Source organism: Takifugu rubripes, chromosome 19 (genome assembly GCF_901000725.2).
Source record: "Takifugu rubripes chromosome 19, fTakRub1.2, whole genome shotgun sequence".
NCBI classification, from domain to species: domain Eukaryota; kingdom Metazoa; phylum Chordata; class Actinopteri; order Tetraodontiformes; family Tetraodontidae; genus Takifugu; species Takifugu rubripes.
In genome coordinates this window covers 18960323-18974180 of record NC_042303.1, presented here as the reverse complement: position 1 = coordinate 18974180, position 13858 = coordinate 18960323, and the positions used below count along the sequence as shown (strand labels likewise).

At 48.8% G+C, this 13858-nt stretch overlaps 4 protein-coding genes across 12 annotated transcripts in view; 1 reads left to right on the top strand and 3 right to left on the bottom strand.

Moving 5' to 3' along the window:
- The window catches only part of LOC101062956 (RNA-binding protein 39-like), a gene marked incomplete at its 3' end in the record, with an annotated part of 12986 nt that extends 11706 nt beyond the window's left edge, over positions 1-1280 (bottom strand). The window contains exons 1-2 of the mRNA XM_029826084.1: positions 1124-1280; positions 604-679 (exon numbers count right to left, since the gene is read on the bottom strand). Of these exons, the coding sequence (XP_029681944.1) occupies positions 604-654 (51 nt within the window). The remainder of the gene's footprint in view (positions 1-603; positions 680-1123) is intronic.
- A 214-nt stretch (positions 1281-1494) lies between these two features.
- On the bottom strand, positions 1495-6135 carry LOC101064951 (tRNA-splicing endonuclease subunit Sen2). 7 transcript variants are annotated; one of them, XM_029826868.1, is made up of 12 exons: positions 5711-6134; positions 5177-5243; positions 5057-5096; positions 3557-3742; positions 3283-3460; positions 3134-3199; positions 3010-3060; positions 2733-2877; positions 2296-2332; positions 1935-2046; positions 1773-1831; positions 1495-1694 (listed from the first exon to the last, which is right to left on the bottom strand). In XM_029826868.1, exons 1-11 carry the CDS (start codon positions 5969-5971, stop codon positions 1790-1792), a joined length of 1185 nt encoding a protein of 394 aa, XP_029682728.1. In that variant the 5' UTR covers positions 5972-6134; the 3' UTR covers positions 1495-1694; positions 1773-1789. The 7 variants fall into 7 exon arrangements, 3 of the variants coding, with proteins under 3 accessions (XP_029682728.1, XP_029682726.1, XP_029682727.1); XM_029826866.1 differs by having other exon boundaries at positions 1773-1862; positions 5711-6132; XM_029826867.1 differs by having other exon boundaries at positions 1773-1862; positions 3283-3403; positions 5711-6130.
- A 489-nt stretch (positions 6136-6624) lies between these two features.
- LOC101064731 (MKRN2 opposite strand protein) lies at positions 6625-8442 on the bottom strand. Its single transcript, XM_003976855.3, has 4 exons — positions 8045-8442; positions 7746-7795; positions 7112-7280; positions 6625-7037 (listed from the first exon to the last, which is right to left on the bottom strand). The coding sequence occupies exons 1-4, from the start codon at positions 8251-8253 to the stop codon at positions 6818-6820; spliced, it is 648 nt and encodes a 215-aa protein (XP_003976904.2). The 5' UTR covers positions 8254-8442; the 3' UTR covers positions 6625-6817.
- A 27-nt stretch (positions 8443-8469) lies between these two features.
- On the top strand, positions 8470-13066 carry mkrn2 (makorin, ring finger protein, 2). Of its 3 annotated transcripts, XM_011617888.2 has the most exons (11): positions 8470-8994; positions 10770-10898; positions 11024-11148; positions 11245-11358; positions 11439-11614; positions 11751-11816; positions 11887-12035; positions 12133-12243; positions 12322-12332; positions 12405-12466; positions 12575-13066. In XM_011617888.2, exons 1-11 carry the CDS (start codon positions 8969-8971, stop codon positions 12740-12742), a joined length of 1137 nt encoding a protein of 378 aa, XP_011616190.1. In that variant the 5' UTR covers positions 8470-8968; the 3' UTR covers positions 12743-13066.
- Positions 13067-13858: the final 792 nt, after the last annotated feature.

The window sequence follows — 13858 nt, the reverse complement described above, 5'->3', positions numbered from 1 at the left end:
CACTGTAATAATAATAATTCACTGTAATAATAATAATAATTCACTGTAATAATAATAATAATTCACTGTAATAATAATAATTCACTGTAATAATAATAATAATAATAATTCACTGTAATAATAATTCACTGTAATAATAATTCACTGTAATAATAATAATAATTCACTGTAATAATAATAATAATTCACTGTAATAATAATAATAATAATTCACCCAACCCAGGGGGTTTTGCAACAGATCGTCGCGTTCAGGTTTTTCTGTGTGAGCAAATGAATCATATTTGCTATAAAACAACGTTGTGCTGTTCCAGAAAACGTGATTTTTCGGGTCCATGTGAGCCACAGCAGAGTGAGATGGGCCTGATGGAACTCGTGTAGCAAAGAGAAAGTGTTCAGGGAGATCTTCCACGGATGGTTGCTGACAAAAATGTGTTCCAGCAGTAATCCTCTTATCTTCATAATTTTGTCTTAATAAGAATGAAGGGCGGATTTAAAGCTCGAGATGCTGCTGCAACAGCAGGATAAGAGGAATGGTCATCGGACCTGTGAGCAGCAAAGTCCAACTGAGTCTCCACAACAAAGTGACGTCAGAGAGGTGCTCACCTTCCGATATGGAGCCTCCAGCAGCGCCTCGATGTCCAGGTCATCTGCCATCCTGCTGCCAGTCTGCAGACACTAACTAAAACGGGAAGAAGAAGACACGAAGACATGTACCCATGCACTATGCTGCTTTTAAAGGTCCAGACAGAACATTTTAAACAGAGGGGATCTTGCTGCCGAGCTACAAGTCTTGTTAAATGGATTCACCAAGAATGGGCTCCGAAAAACTACACCAATAACAGCACAGCATCGTGCGACTTTACTCAGCTAATGCGGTTGTTGACAGGAAGTTCCAAACAACACAACAGGAAGTGGTGAAAGGACGAGAAAGAGTCGGAACCAACAAATATCCTCCAGCAGTCTAACGAGCACTAAAACTTCACCGGTTACTAATACGCGCATGAACACCCCTATCCCATAATTATTAACAGCCAACTGCTGGCGCTCCAGCACCTGTCTGGTTACGCACGCGTTTATTTCTTGAATTAAATCTTAACTTCACCGGGATGAAAAGGAGTTTTACCTGAAATAACTCTTAGCGCCTTGACCAAGTGAGACCGTTTCTCTTCGGATACGGAACGACTTCAATGGCGCATATTACGCTCCGCGTGTTATCGCGAGAGCAGCCGATTCTTCTTCACGGTGGTCGGGTCGCTGTTTTACTGCCACCCGCTGGAAGGGCGTGGAACTACACACGGTATCGGAGGAATTTACCTGTCTCTTTCCCGAGTGCACAGTCAATGCTAAAACATCGGGAAAGAGGAAAAAGCGTAATTAAACTTTCAGGCTAGCAATAAATTCTGTTCAATTAAATTCCAAGATTTGGTTAATTAATTTGGTTTCGTAATTTATGCATTATTCTTATTCCTACTTCCAGCGAACAGTCCACCACCATTTATTTATTCACATTTATTTCATTTTATTAAATTGAAATCATGCCCACATCTCAGAGTGTGTTTAAACAGTAAGTGAGGAACAGAGAAAACCATCATGCACCAATTAACTCCTCCCCAGTGTCAGGGTCAGGGTTAGGGTCAGACGTCGTCGTGCTCAACCCGTTCTCTGGAGGACACCCACCTGCTGACGATTATTTCCTGTTGAGAGAAAATAAACATCTTTTCCTCAGTCTTTACTGCAAAATGACAGAACAGATGTGATGTGAATTGTATTACCTGAACCTTTAGCCGACTCAGACATTCAGGTGAGCGGAGCTCATCATCCGACAGGTCGTCTGGGTAAATGATGTAACACAGCATCAGCTCCTGTTAGCAAACACAGCAAAACAGGCACGCTGAGGGTGTCTCAGATGAGGGATTGGGACTTCACTGTGTTACCTTGGAAACATTGGCTGTGATCCTACTCAGAGCTGCAAGAGAACGCCACGAAAACAGACGCATCCCAGGGCCACTGTACGAGTTATGGACCCGCTCGACCACCACCGAGTAACTGCGGGAGGAGAACAGGCTGAGCGTGTAAAGTGAGAACGCCAGAACATTCTGGCTGGTCCTTACAACTGTACAAATGCGTTGCAGGGTTCAGACTTGGTTCTAAGGTTCAATTTAGACTTGGGCTTCGGTCAAAGTTAGGTTCCGGGTTATGTTTAGTTGTCATGGTTCTGGTTAGGATGTGGAGTTGGGGTGGATTCTGTCTATGAAAGTCCATAGAGAGAAGAACAACTGTGTGTGTGTGACTTACCTGGCGTGGTAAAATGGAGGTCCTTTCCTGTACAACACTGAAAAGAGACAGCGTGTCAATCACACTAACGCGATTCCACCTCCTGATGTTTAATGGGAGATTCTTTCAGCGCCGCACATCTGTAATAAAGTTTGGGACGTTTGTGTCCACATTTCAGGTCAAGGTTAAACCCTCTCCCTCTGAGAAGGCTCAGTTATTCTGTATGTGCAGGTTAGGTAACGTTAAAGTATTTATTTCCAGTCCATCTGCCGGACATAAAGAGATGTAAAGTGACTGCTGATGGGGGGGCAAGCAGGAGGCACAAGATATCAAAAATACCGTTTATCAACAGCATATTTAAGGTTACCATATTTACACTAAATCAAGGTTATATGAGACGGACACACGGGCTGCTCGGCTATTCGGTACAGATGGAATCATGATGCGTGCGCTCTTACAGAAGTCTACACCATACTTGGCACCGCTCCCTCCCTTCGGGATCCACCCTTTGCTTCGAAAGTGCTGGTAGGCGGCAAACAAGCTGATGAAGTCCGTCCGCAGGGAGCAGAAGTTCCTCCACAGCTGGAGGATGGACAAGGGCTCCTGGCCAATTACACAGACGGTCTGCTCATCAGTTCAGCCCACCTCCCCACCCGCACCATCAGCACATGAGGATGAAAGACAAGCCAGATCGGGAGGTTTGCCCTCTGGGACTGGTTGCTGTAGGACAGTTACCTGGTCCAGGTAAACACAGAGGCAGCCCAGACTGTAGACCAGGAAGAAGGCCTGTAAGCAGACCCACAGGTGTTAGTCTGTTGAAGGGCCCACTTTGGGTCATGATGTGCAGGGGGGGATCTACCTCCTCCAAACTGAGTTGCAGGTACTCTGTGAGGGACAGTGGTGACCGCCGCAGTTCCCCACAGATCTAGAAGCACATGTTGTGATATAGGGAGGAGAACATATGGTTCTGCACAGAATGGAGCAGAACGGTCCTCAAAATATTCTCACCTCAATGTCAGAGGAAACAAGGACAAAGCCAGGACCTGGAACTGAAACATAAAGACCTGGATCAGGTTCAGGGTCACCTTCGGAGTCCTGGTCTGAGGTGGGGTGAGGACATGGATCCCGACTGCAAAAGAATTGTTGGGTTTTTTTCCCGTTTGCAGCAGAAGAATTTGTCAAGCGTCTGGAAGAACGTGTTGTTGCATGAGTGGGTTTGTTGTCTTGGTGCCGTGTCAGGTGTCCAAATCAAAGATCAACATCAGAAGGCTTTTGGACCTACCTGGAACACCCTGTCCTCTCAAGCTCCATCTCTGATCCACCTGCTCGATCCTCCCCTCCAGTCTCTGGCCTAATATTCTCCATCTTGACTGGTTCAGACAGTCGAAGCAAGGCCCGCCTGACAGCCTGTTGGTCCAGTCCTTGAGCAGACAGGATGGCCTCCACCCAGTCCAGCAGGTCCTTGTACCTGGACAGAGGCGAGAGGAGTGGAGTGACGTTGAGCCCTGTTGAACGTGCAGGTTTGCTCACTTCATTTATTCATTTATTAGTCATTTATTCATGAAGGTTATGGACAGAATATCAGTTAAAAGTGCATAAAAACATAGAATGTAAATGCTACAATATGTTGTGCATTTCATAGATCTGATCTTCTACACCTGTGATGGGCACAATCAGCCAATCACTGATCTAACCCTAACCCTAACCCTGATCTCCTCAGTTCACCTGTTCTTACGTGCAATCCTTGCACCACCGTGGGGAAGCTGTCCGATGATGCTATGGAGACGATGGGAGACCTGCCCCAGGCTATCTTACAAAACCATCAGCAAAAGCCTCGGTGAGAGATTAACACTACTAGCACCACTATGAGTCAAGAAGACACCCAAAATGACCATCACGTCCTCGGGATCTGGCGCTCCATGCACAAGTTGCCTTGTGGAGGGAAGATGATTGGGAGAAAAGTTAGGGAGCAACCTACAACTCCACAGAGATCCAGCAAGGTCTCCATGCTCAGGACAGCTCGTACAGGCCCGCCTGAGCTTTGCCATCAAAGATCTTCATGACTGACAAACATCTGGTCAGAGCAACAAAAGAGAAGCCCGAACAGAAGCATATGAAGGTGGAGGAACTGGTCGGGCTCCAGACCGAGACCCGACAGAATACCTTTGGAGGCAGCTGAAGCTTCCTGCTTGTCAGAACCAACCCAGAGACCTGAAGGGTTTCTGGGAAGAGGAGTGGGTGGAACTCTTCCTGAGCTGGGAGCAAACATGTGACCAACAAGAAACATCTCATCTACATTCATAAATATAATATAATATATATATAATATAACAGCACAAAACCTTCTGATCTTTCATCTCTTTGGGAATAACCACACATCCTCATTGTAGCTTCAGAAAAGCTCAAAAGTCAACCCAACAGATCCCAAAATATCTGCGAGCATCTCTGGACCATCTCTCTCCCAGCCTTTGAGCTGGGATCCACATCGGTGCTGCTTCTCCAACATTCTCATAGTTGCACTTGTGACCTGAGCAGCCGACCCCTCCTGCAGGAACAAAAGCAAAGCTCCCTGCCACCAGTGCCCCATCAGGCCTCCAGCACTGAGCTGCAGACCAGGGGTGATGTGGAGGCCCTGCCTGATGAGCTCAGGGCTCCACAGTCTGGACAGTCCTTTAAAAGAAGACTTTTTAAAGGAATCTCTTGACTCGTAAATGTTTGACCACCAGTGAGTCAGTGCTAATGTTCCTGAGTGGAAGGAGCAGCTGGACGTGATGCTACTCACCTGGAGGGTGTGATGACTGGCAGGAACAAACCTTCATGCTCTGTAACACACACAGGCATCAGGCCAATGCAGTAACGGGGTAAAGGGGCAAAAGGGTCACCCACCACGCCGTCAACTCACCCTCCCACCGCTCAGAGATGCTGTGTTCTGGTCGGGCTCTGGACAGGACACCTTTACCCAAATAACCCTGCAAGCAGAGTCTCTGATGAAGCTCAGTGGTCCAAGCTTTTCATAACTGACTTATCCAGCTCTAATGTGCTTGTTTGATCTGCTTTGGGGGACAGAGGTGAGGAGAAATGGAGAGGAGGAGAGGAAACAAGGAGGGAGAGGAGGAGAGAGCAGGCCGAGGAGGGCAAGAGGGGACAGGACAGGGGCAGCCAGGAGAGGGGCAAGAAAAGGAGGTAAGAAAGAGAGGGCAGAGAAGAGACGAGGAAAAGGGCAGAAGGCGGCGAGGAGAACGATAAAATACTTTTTGGACTCTGTATTTTTAAAGACGCATTTTCGAATAATTCTGATATCATTTGACATCGATTTGACGATGAAAGAAGTAGTAATTTCATTTTGACAAATCTCACCTTCGCATAATGTGTTAATGATGTAACAGAAGTGAAGAACAGCATGTTTAAACTGAGCTGGAGGAACAGAAGAATGGACCTGATTGTGGATCTTCTTGATGTGCTCCGGGTGACAGACGAGAACATGTTGGTTGATGAGCTCCGCTCTCAGCTCGCCGCTCTCCCCCGGGCCGCCGCTCTCCCCCGGGCGGCCGCTCTCCCCCGGGCGGCCGCTCTCCCCCGGGCCGCCGCTGTCCCCCGGGCCGCCGCTGTCCCCCGGGCGGCAGCGCACCGGCAGCGCACCTCCGTATTCCTCCTGGATTCGATTTCGTCTCTTCGGCGGGCGAAAATCAGCCTGCATGGCATCTGGACCGGGTCAAACTATCATCTACTCACAAAATTAACTTTGTGTCGTTTGAACCACGTTCAGCGTCTTTTGTAACAAACCAAAACTGACCGGAGAGGTTTCGCAGTTGGACGCGGAGGTGTCCCAGATTCTCTGTCCGACTGGAACCGCCGACCGTTTTGTTAGTTCCGCCTTCAGATTAACTCTGGGAGTGTCGATGACGTATGTCAAGATGACATTGTTGCATAGCAACAGTAACATGTGCAGCATACAAGCCGCATTATTTATAGTTTGTCGGGTCCAGATTTATTTTTAGTATAAAATGCTGGCAAAGGCAGTCAGATTTTATGCTTTGGTTTCATTAAACATTAAAGATTGAAACAGTATTTTACTCTATTTCCCATTGTCAATTGTCGCCCGGGTGAAGAACCCAATGGAGAACAGTTCCAGAATCCGAGGACATCAGAGCTGAAGTCAAAAAGAAATAAAAATGTAATATTGTCAGGTTTCAAAGAGCGAGGCTTGTTCACTGTCTGGGCTCATTTCTCCAGCAGAAAACTGAGCTTCAATGGACTTTAAAATAAATAAATAAATAAATAAATGTGTTGTTTCATCAGTAGCTCTTTAAGTGAAGATTTTGAAACAAATTGGGAAATTGAAAGTTACTATTTTATGATTAAATAATTGGATGCCTTTTTATTTAAATACATCACTGTCTTTCATTGTAAAACAGGCTATTATTGTCTAGAGGAGTCCCAACAATCCAAACACTTCCCTGGCCTGGATTATTATTGTCTGTCCAGATCTTCTTCATCTTGACCATTTCGGATGCTTTTCCCCATCAAAGTCAACCATGAGACACTAATGGCCACTAACGACATCCTGCCTGTCCACGATGTAATGCTGATGGGACTGGATGTGCTGGTACAGCGTCATGAACTGGGAGACCCTCTTCATCCTGGGGACGATGAAGCTGAGGGTGAAGGCGTCCCTGCTCAGGGGGCCGCGGCCCTCCGCTGCCAGGACGCCGTTAATGAAGCCCAGACAGAAGCTGAAGCAGTTATGGTCGTCCTCCTGGAACCTGAGAGGCACACACACACATGTCACATCCTGAAGATAACGGATGCATACAATAAAGTGTGTGTTATCACTGACTTATGCCAGACTGGATCCCACATGGACCCTTCAGAGAAGCGGTCCAGGTACTGGTCCCACTGAGCCAGCAGGTGGAACATGTCCGGCCCAACCAGGGGGATGCTGACACAGCATTCCCACCCACGCTCATCTCTGCGCACTCCGTCTTGGGTGTAATTATAAACAATCCCTGCACACACACGCACGCACACACACACGCACACACACACACGCACACACGGACGCACGCACACGCACACACACACGGACGCGCGCGCGCACACACACACACACGCACGGACGCGCGCACACACACACACACGCACGCACAGACGCACGCACAGACGCGCGCGCACACACACGCACGGACGCACGCACACACACACGGACACACGCACGCGCACACACACACACACACACACGCACACACACACGCACACACACGCACACAACACAATTCATCTTTCATTAAACTGTGTCTGCAGTTCACAGACATCCAGTCGGACCCCAACAAGCCGCAGTGGCAGGAGAAACCTCCCTTTAACAGTCAGAAACCTTCACCAGGACCAGGCTCAATGCTCAAAATGTCATCGCCAGTGATTAATGCTGTAATTGTTGCACACATGACCAGAAAAATCCTTCCTCTTCAGCTTACCTGCAGTGTTGGAGATTCCCGTGTGCAGATCTGATGTCCCACCGAACTCTCTGAGGAGGAACCAGCAGGAAATGAGCTGGGTGAACTGGTCTCAGCTGGTTGAATTGGTCACACAAGTTCAACCGGGAAATAGAAACTTTAGTGCAAACAGACACGAGTGGGTTACCAAGGTAACTGGACGTGGTTAATCTATCATCCTCTCCTCTAACCAGTTTTTCATTGTGGGGTTAAACACCTATAATTCGGGGGGGGGGGGGCATCTTGGTTCTTGGCGAGACTGACAGAGGCGGAGACAATACCTGTTGATGTTGTCGTGCGCCGGCGCCACCAGCAGGCAGCAGGAGCTCTTGTGTCCGTTGCTGAAGGGGGACGGGAGGCTGACTGGGGCTTCCTGCAGTCTGCCCCCCCTCAGCACCTCTCCACAGCCGGGACACTGCACCGGCACCACCAAACAGAAGATCTCCTTGTGACAGTGCGTCAGACGGATCACAGAACCATTCATGTCCATGGATGTCCTCAAACTCTCCTCTAATTCCTCCCTTTTTCTACGTCTTTTCTTCTCTCTGTCTTTGTCTTCCCTCCCGTGTGTCACACCTGGTTGCTAGGCTGCAGCCTGTCAGGTGATTTCAGTGCATGGCTCTGACCAATCAGACTACAGGTGTTATCGGACTAACCCTGACGAGGAGATCTTTGGACCGTGGTGGCAGTCTATCTACCACATGGACAACATGGAGACATATTTAGTCTCTGAATAGATCCGTTCGAGTTCCTTCCATCTTTAAAGATGTCCAGATTTTTAAAGCAGAACACTTTATCTGAACTTGTACAATCTTTGTTGTTGAACTGTTTCTTAAAGTGAGCGTTTAACTTCATGAAACCTTAGAACCGACCATGACTCTTTGATGTCTCCACATCGTAGCAACCCTACCTGAGGGTATTTTACTGCTAGCTGTAGCATCTAATGCTACTGCTAGCAGTAGCATCTAATGCTACTGGCTATTTTCCACTCGTGCCAACACAATAATGTTTTCTTTAGGGTGGTTTTAATCCATATTGATTTGATCCGTCATCTCTCTGTACCTCGAGTGATGACGTCAGCTGCAAGCGGGTCAGAAATGAGGAACCTTCATGCTGGAGCTGCGGTTGCCAGTCGGGACGCTTTCAGAGAGGCACCAATGTGCTAAAGTAGAAGCGGTTGTTGCAACTGACACGCCGCGAGCTCGATGACCACCAAACAAGTGACGTGCAGGTGAGTGCGTCATTCGGTATATCAGGTGCTCGTGGACTGTCTCACCTGTCTGTCTCTCACGCGCTCTCCGTACCTCCGACATCGGGACCGGCGCTCTGGTCTCGCCTCACTACTTTAGCTGCTAATCATTAGCTTGTTTTTAGCCGTATAGGCTTCTGGTAGACGAGCTCCAGATTCCAGATCAAGTCACAAATCACCTGGAAGCCGCAGGTGCACCGACCGCGCGGGTCCGTTCTGCCCCAAGTCTGAACGTGTGAAAGTAACCTGCGAGGGTTTCCGGCGGTTCCCTCCCAGAACAGACGGTGTCTCAGAACAGACGGTTTCCCAGAACAGACGCTGTCCCAGAACAGGGTTCTTCCTGTTCACAACAGGTGAAACTCTAGATGTCACCTGGCTGAAGAAACTGAGCTGCTTGAGTGGTTTTCTGATGTTAGGGTGGGTTATGATGGATTATGGTGGGTTATGATGGGTTATGATGGGTTAGGGTGGGTTATGGTGGGTTTGGGTTATGATGGGTTACGGTGGGTTATGATGGGTTAGGGTGGGTTAGGGTTATGGTGGGTTATGATGGGTTAGGGTGGGTTATGGTTAGGGTTAGGGTGGGTTAGGATGGGTTATGGTGGATTATGATGGGTTATGGTGGGTTATGATGGATTATGGTGGGTTATGATGGATTATGGTGGGTTAGGGTGGGTTATGATGGGTTATGGTGGGTTATGATGGGTTAGGGTTAGGGTGGGTTATGATGGGTTACGGTGGGTTATGGTGGGTTACGATGGGTTAGGGTGGGTTAGGGTTAGGGTGGGTTATGATGGTTAGGGTGGGTTATGATGGGTTAGGGTGGGTTATGGTGGGTTAGGGTGGGTTATGATGGGTTATGGTGGGTTAGGGTGGGTTATGATGGGTTAGGGTGGGTTAGGGTGGGTTATGGTGGGTTATGATGGGTTACGGTGGGTTATGATGGATTACGATGGGTTACGGTGGGTTACGATGGATTACGGTGGGTTACGGTGGGTTACGATGGATTATGATGGGTTAGGGTGGGTTATGATGGATTATGATGGGTTACGGTGGGTTAGGGTGGGTTATGATGGGTTATGATGGGTTATGGTGGGTTAGGGTGGGTTAGGGTGGGTTATGGTGGATTATGATGGGTTAGGGTGGGTTAGGGTTAGGGTGGGTTATGGTTAGGGTTAGGGTGGGTTACGGTGGATTATGATGGGTTAGGGTGGATTATGGTGGGTTAGGGTGGGTTATGATGGATTATGATGGGTTACGGTGGGTTAGGGTGGGTTATGATGGGTTATGATGGGTTATGGTGGGTTAGGGTGGGTTAGGGTGGGTTATGGTGGATTATGATGGGTTAGGGTGGGTTAGGGTTAGGGTGGGTTATGGTTAGGGTTAGGGTGGGTTACGGTGGATTATGGTGGATTATGATGGATTATGATGGGTTAGGGTGGGTTATGGTGGGTTATGGTGGGTTACGGTGGGTTAGGGTTACGGTGGCATCGGCTGCAAATGCCCCCCCCCACTGAGATCCCAATATTCCGACAGCAGTTTTTTGTGTTGCTGGACACAAAGATGCATCAATGCCTAAAAGTGACGGGAGATTGTTGGCATCTCCAAACATTTGGACCTGTCCAAATGTTCAAGAAACAGGTGGAGGAAAATAAACCTGAGAATGGTCCTCATGGTCTTTCATTGCATTTAAATGTTTGTCTTTCCGTCTGACGCCTGTCTGGGCTGGGAGTGAGGGTGGAACCTTTGTGTTGCAGGTATTTCCTGCATGGTGTGTGCAGGGAGGGCAACCATTGCCAGTTCTCCCACGACCCCTCCAGCAGCAAACCCTCCACCATCTGTAAGTTCTACCAGAGGGGAACATGTGCATATGGGGAACGCTGCAGGTAAAGACAGGAGCAACAGCCACCTCCTCCACACACCTGAGCAGCATGTTCTGCTTCAGTGGCCTCATCGTAGCGTTGTGCTTCCAGCACTTTCTTTGAGGATTCAGGTGTTTCTGTGTGTGTAGGTATGACCATGTGAAATTATCATCCAGAGGAGGAGGAGCCTTTGATATGGCAGGTGTGGGAGGAGCCAGGGATGGCGCCTCCACCAGAGGTGCGGCAAAGAAGACGTTTGTCCATCAAGAAAGAGGTGATTGCGTAACTCTGCTCACACAGGCGTCAACTCTTCACACCAATGTTTCTCTAGCGAGCGTCCTGCTCCTTCCCTCCGTTCTTCTCTCCCCAGAGAACATGTTCAGAGCTCCAGCAGAAAGCTTTGGGGCAGACGTCATGGCTCCAGCCCCTCACACATACGTGGATGCCATCAGGACGGGTCTAAGTTCTTCATCACAAGATCACAGTCAGATTGAGAGAACGCCTTCATCAGATTGATGTTGAACGTGGGATGTATTTGTGAATGTTTCCATGTGCCCTCTCTAGCCCCTCCCACCATGGCAGGGGTGAACCAGGACCTTCCACGGCTGTGTCCCTACGCTGCTGTTGGTCACTGTTACTACGAAGAAAACTGCATCTACCTGCACGGCGACAAGTGTGAGGTGTGTGGTCTGCAGGTGCTCGACCCCCACAATCCTGAGCAGAGGAGCATGCATGAGAAGGTGAGGGTTCTGCCATGTTCTCGAGCATGGACCACCCTTGATGGTTCATCAACAGCTGCTCCAGTCTGGCTGAGCAGCACCTGCTGCCGTCTGCTGTTTTAAGATGTCATCTGTCTCTTCACATGTCTGACTGTAGATGTGTCTTCTGGCCTTCGAGGCGGACATGGAGAAGGCTTTTGCAGTCCAGCTTAGCCAAGAAAAGGTGGGTGTGGGCAGGGCCCAGGTCTCCTGGTGCCACCATCAGCAGTACTAACTGGTGTGGGTTTGTCCAGGTGTGTTCTATCTGCATGGAGGTGGTGGTTCAGAAGATGAACCCATCAGATCGTAGGTTCGGTATCTTGTCCTCATGCTGTCACGTTTTTTGCCTGGCCTGCATCCGAAAGTGGCGCTGCACAAGAAACTTCAGCAACAAAATCATCAAGTCAGTCCAGATGCAGGACAGTCTCATGTTTAGGGGGCTTTGGGTCTCCAGAATCACCGTTGTGAGTCTGGATCTGGATCATCTCTCTCTGTTCCAGGTCCTGTCCAGAGTGCCGGGTGGCCTCAGAGTTTGTCATCCCTTCAGTCTACTGGGTGGAGAACCAAGAAGACAAAGATCACCTCATCGAACTGTTCAAGTCTGGAGTCGGGTAAGCGTCCGTCCTTGAGTGTGTTGGTGGAGCCGTGGACGGAGCAAATGACGCTTCTGTGTGTGTGTGGCTTCACAGGAAGAAACCCTGTAAGTACTTTGATCAAGGCCGTGGCTCGTGTCCCTTTGGAGGGAAATGCTTGTATCTTCATGCCCTCCCAGATGGAAGTCGAGCTGAGCCCGAGCAGCCCCGGAAACAGCTGGGCTCCGAGGGAAATATCCGGGTCAGAGCTGCTTCGTTCTTTCCTTCAGCACCTGGCTCCTCCTGGCCTCTCTGCTCTTAACAGTGGGTATGGGGTCTAAAGTTTCCATCCCTTCTCTCATCTCTTCAGTTCATGAACAGCGTGCGTCTGTGGGATTTCATCGAAGAGCGCGAGCAGCATTCGGCCCCCCCGCTGCAGGCCTTTGCTGATGACATCAGCGAGCTGAGGGAGCTCTTTGTGCAAATGTCAGGCCCGAGCCCGGATGAAGGGGAGTCCCAGTCCAGATCGGCCCCCTAGAAGCTGCAGAACCCTCCTTTTGGAGCCAACATTCGTCAGCGAACAAACGATCAGTAACTCTAACCGACATCATGTGGTCTTTGTGTGTTTGATCTCTAGATCTTCAGATGTTCATGTAAATACAGTAATTAGTCAGTGATTAGTCAGTGATTAGTCAGTGATCGTGCTTGTCTAAAGGTTTTTTGGAAGCTCCTTGTGTCACCATTGTTGAATCATGTGCACCAGCTCACCGTCTCCTGTCCTGGGCCGTGATGTGGCTCATGACAAACGTGTCAGGAACTGAACTCCACAGAAGACATTTAATAAAGACGCTTCTCACCTCTCTGAAGACTCCACTTCCTGCTTTTACATCTGTGAAATGGTCTTCAGCACTCAGACATCCAGCACTTAATACAATAAAGGTGGAAGTTTAAAGGTAACGGACGACCAGTCCTAAATTTGGCATCTTGTCACATTTTTACGCCTACAGGCCGATACATGCCCATACATGCCTATACGCCTATACTGTATGCCTACGTGCCTATACGCCTATACTGTATGCCTACGTGCCTATACGCCTATACTGTATGCCTACATGCCTATACGCCTATACATGCCTATACGCCTATACTGTATGCCTACATGCCTATACGCCTACATGCCTATATGCCTATACTGTATGCCTACATGCCTATACGCCTATACTGCATGCCTACATGCCTATACGCCTACATGCCTATATGCCTATACTGTATGCCTACATGCCTATACGCCTATACTGTATGCCTACGTGCCTATACGCCTATACTGTATGCCTATACGCCTATACATGCCTATACGCCTATACTGTATGCCTACATGCCTATACGCCTACATGCCTATATGCCTATACTGTATGCCTACATGCCTATACGCCTATACTGCATGCCTACATGCCCATACATGCCTATACGCCTATACTGTATGCCTACAGGCCTATACATGCCTATACGCCTATACTGTATGCCTACAGGCCTATACATGCCTATACGCCTATACTGTATGCCTACAGGCCTATACATGCCCATACATGCCTATACGCCTATACTGTATGCCTACAGGCCTATACATGCCTATACGCCTATACGCCTATACTGT

What these genes read in the sequence shown, in the direction of transcription:
- mkrn2 (XM_011617888.2), top strand. Translation starts at nt 8,969, where the DNA reads ATGACCACCAAACAAGTGACGTGCAG. An exon ending in TTCTTCATCACAAGATCACA is followed by an intron (nt 11,359 to 11,438) that starts GTCAGATTGAGA and finishes TGCCCTCTCTAG; the next exon opens with CCCCTCCCACCATGGCAGGG. An exon ending in AGAGGAGCATGCATGAGAAG is followed by an intron (nt 11,615 to 11,750) that starts GTGAGGGTTCTG and finishes GTCTGACTGTAG; the next exon opens with ATGTGTCTTCTGGCCTTCGA.
- LOC101064951 (XM_029826866.1), bottom strand. Translation starts at nt 5,971, where the DNA reads ATGCAGGCTGATTTTCGCCCGCCGAAGAGACGAAATCGAATCCAGGAG. An exon ending in TGCAACTCAGTTTGGAGGAG is followed by an intron (nt 3,061 to 3,133) that starts GTAGATCCCCCC and finishes GTCTGCTTACAG; the next exon opens with GCCTTCTTCCTGGTCTACAG. An exon ending in TCACAGCCAATGTTTCCAAG is followed by an intron (nt 1,863 to 1,934) that starts GTAACACAGTGA and finishes GTTTGCTAACAG; the next exon opens with GAGCTGATGCTGTGTTACAT.
- LOC101064731 (XM_003976855.3), bottom strand. Translation starts at nt 8,253, where the DNA reads ATGGACATGAATGGTTCTGTGATCCGTCTGACGCACTGTCACAAGGAG. An exon ending in GCGCACGACAACATCAACAG is followed by an intron (nt 7,796 to 8,044) that starts GTATTGTCTCCG and finishes GTTCCTCCTCAG; the next exon opens with AGAGTTCGGTGGGACATCAG. An exon ending in GGGAATCTCCAACACTGCAG is followed by an intron (nt 7,281 to 7,745) that starts GTAAGCTGAAGA and finishes GTGTGTGTGCAG; the next exon opens with GGATTGTTTATAATTACACC.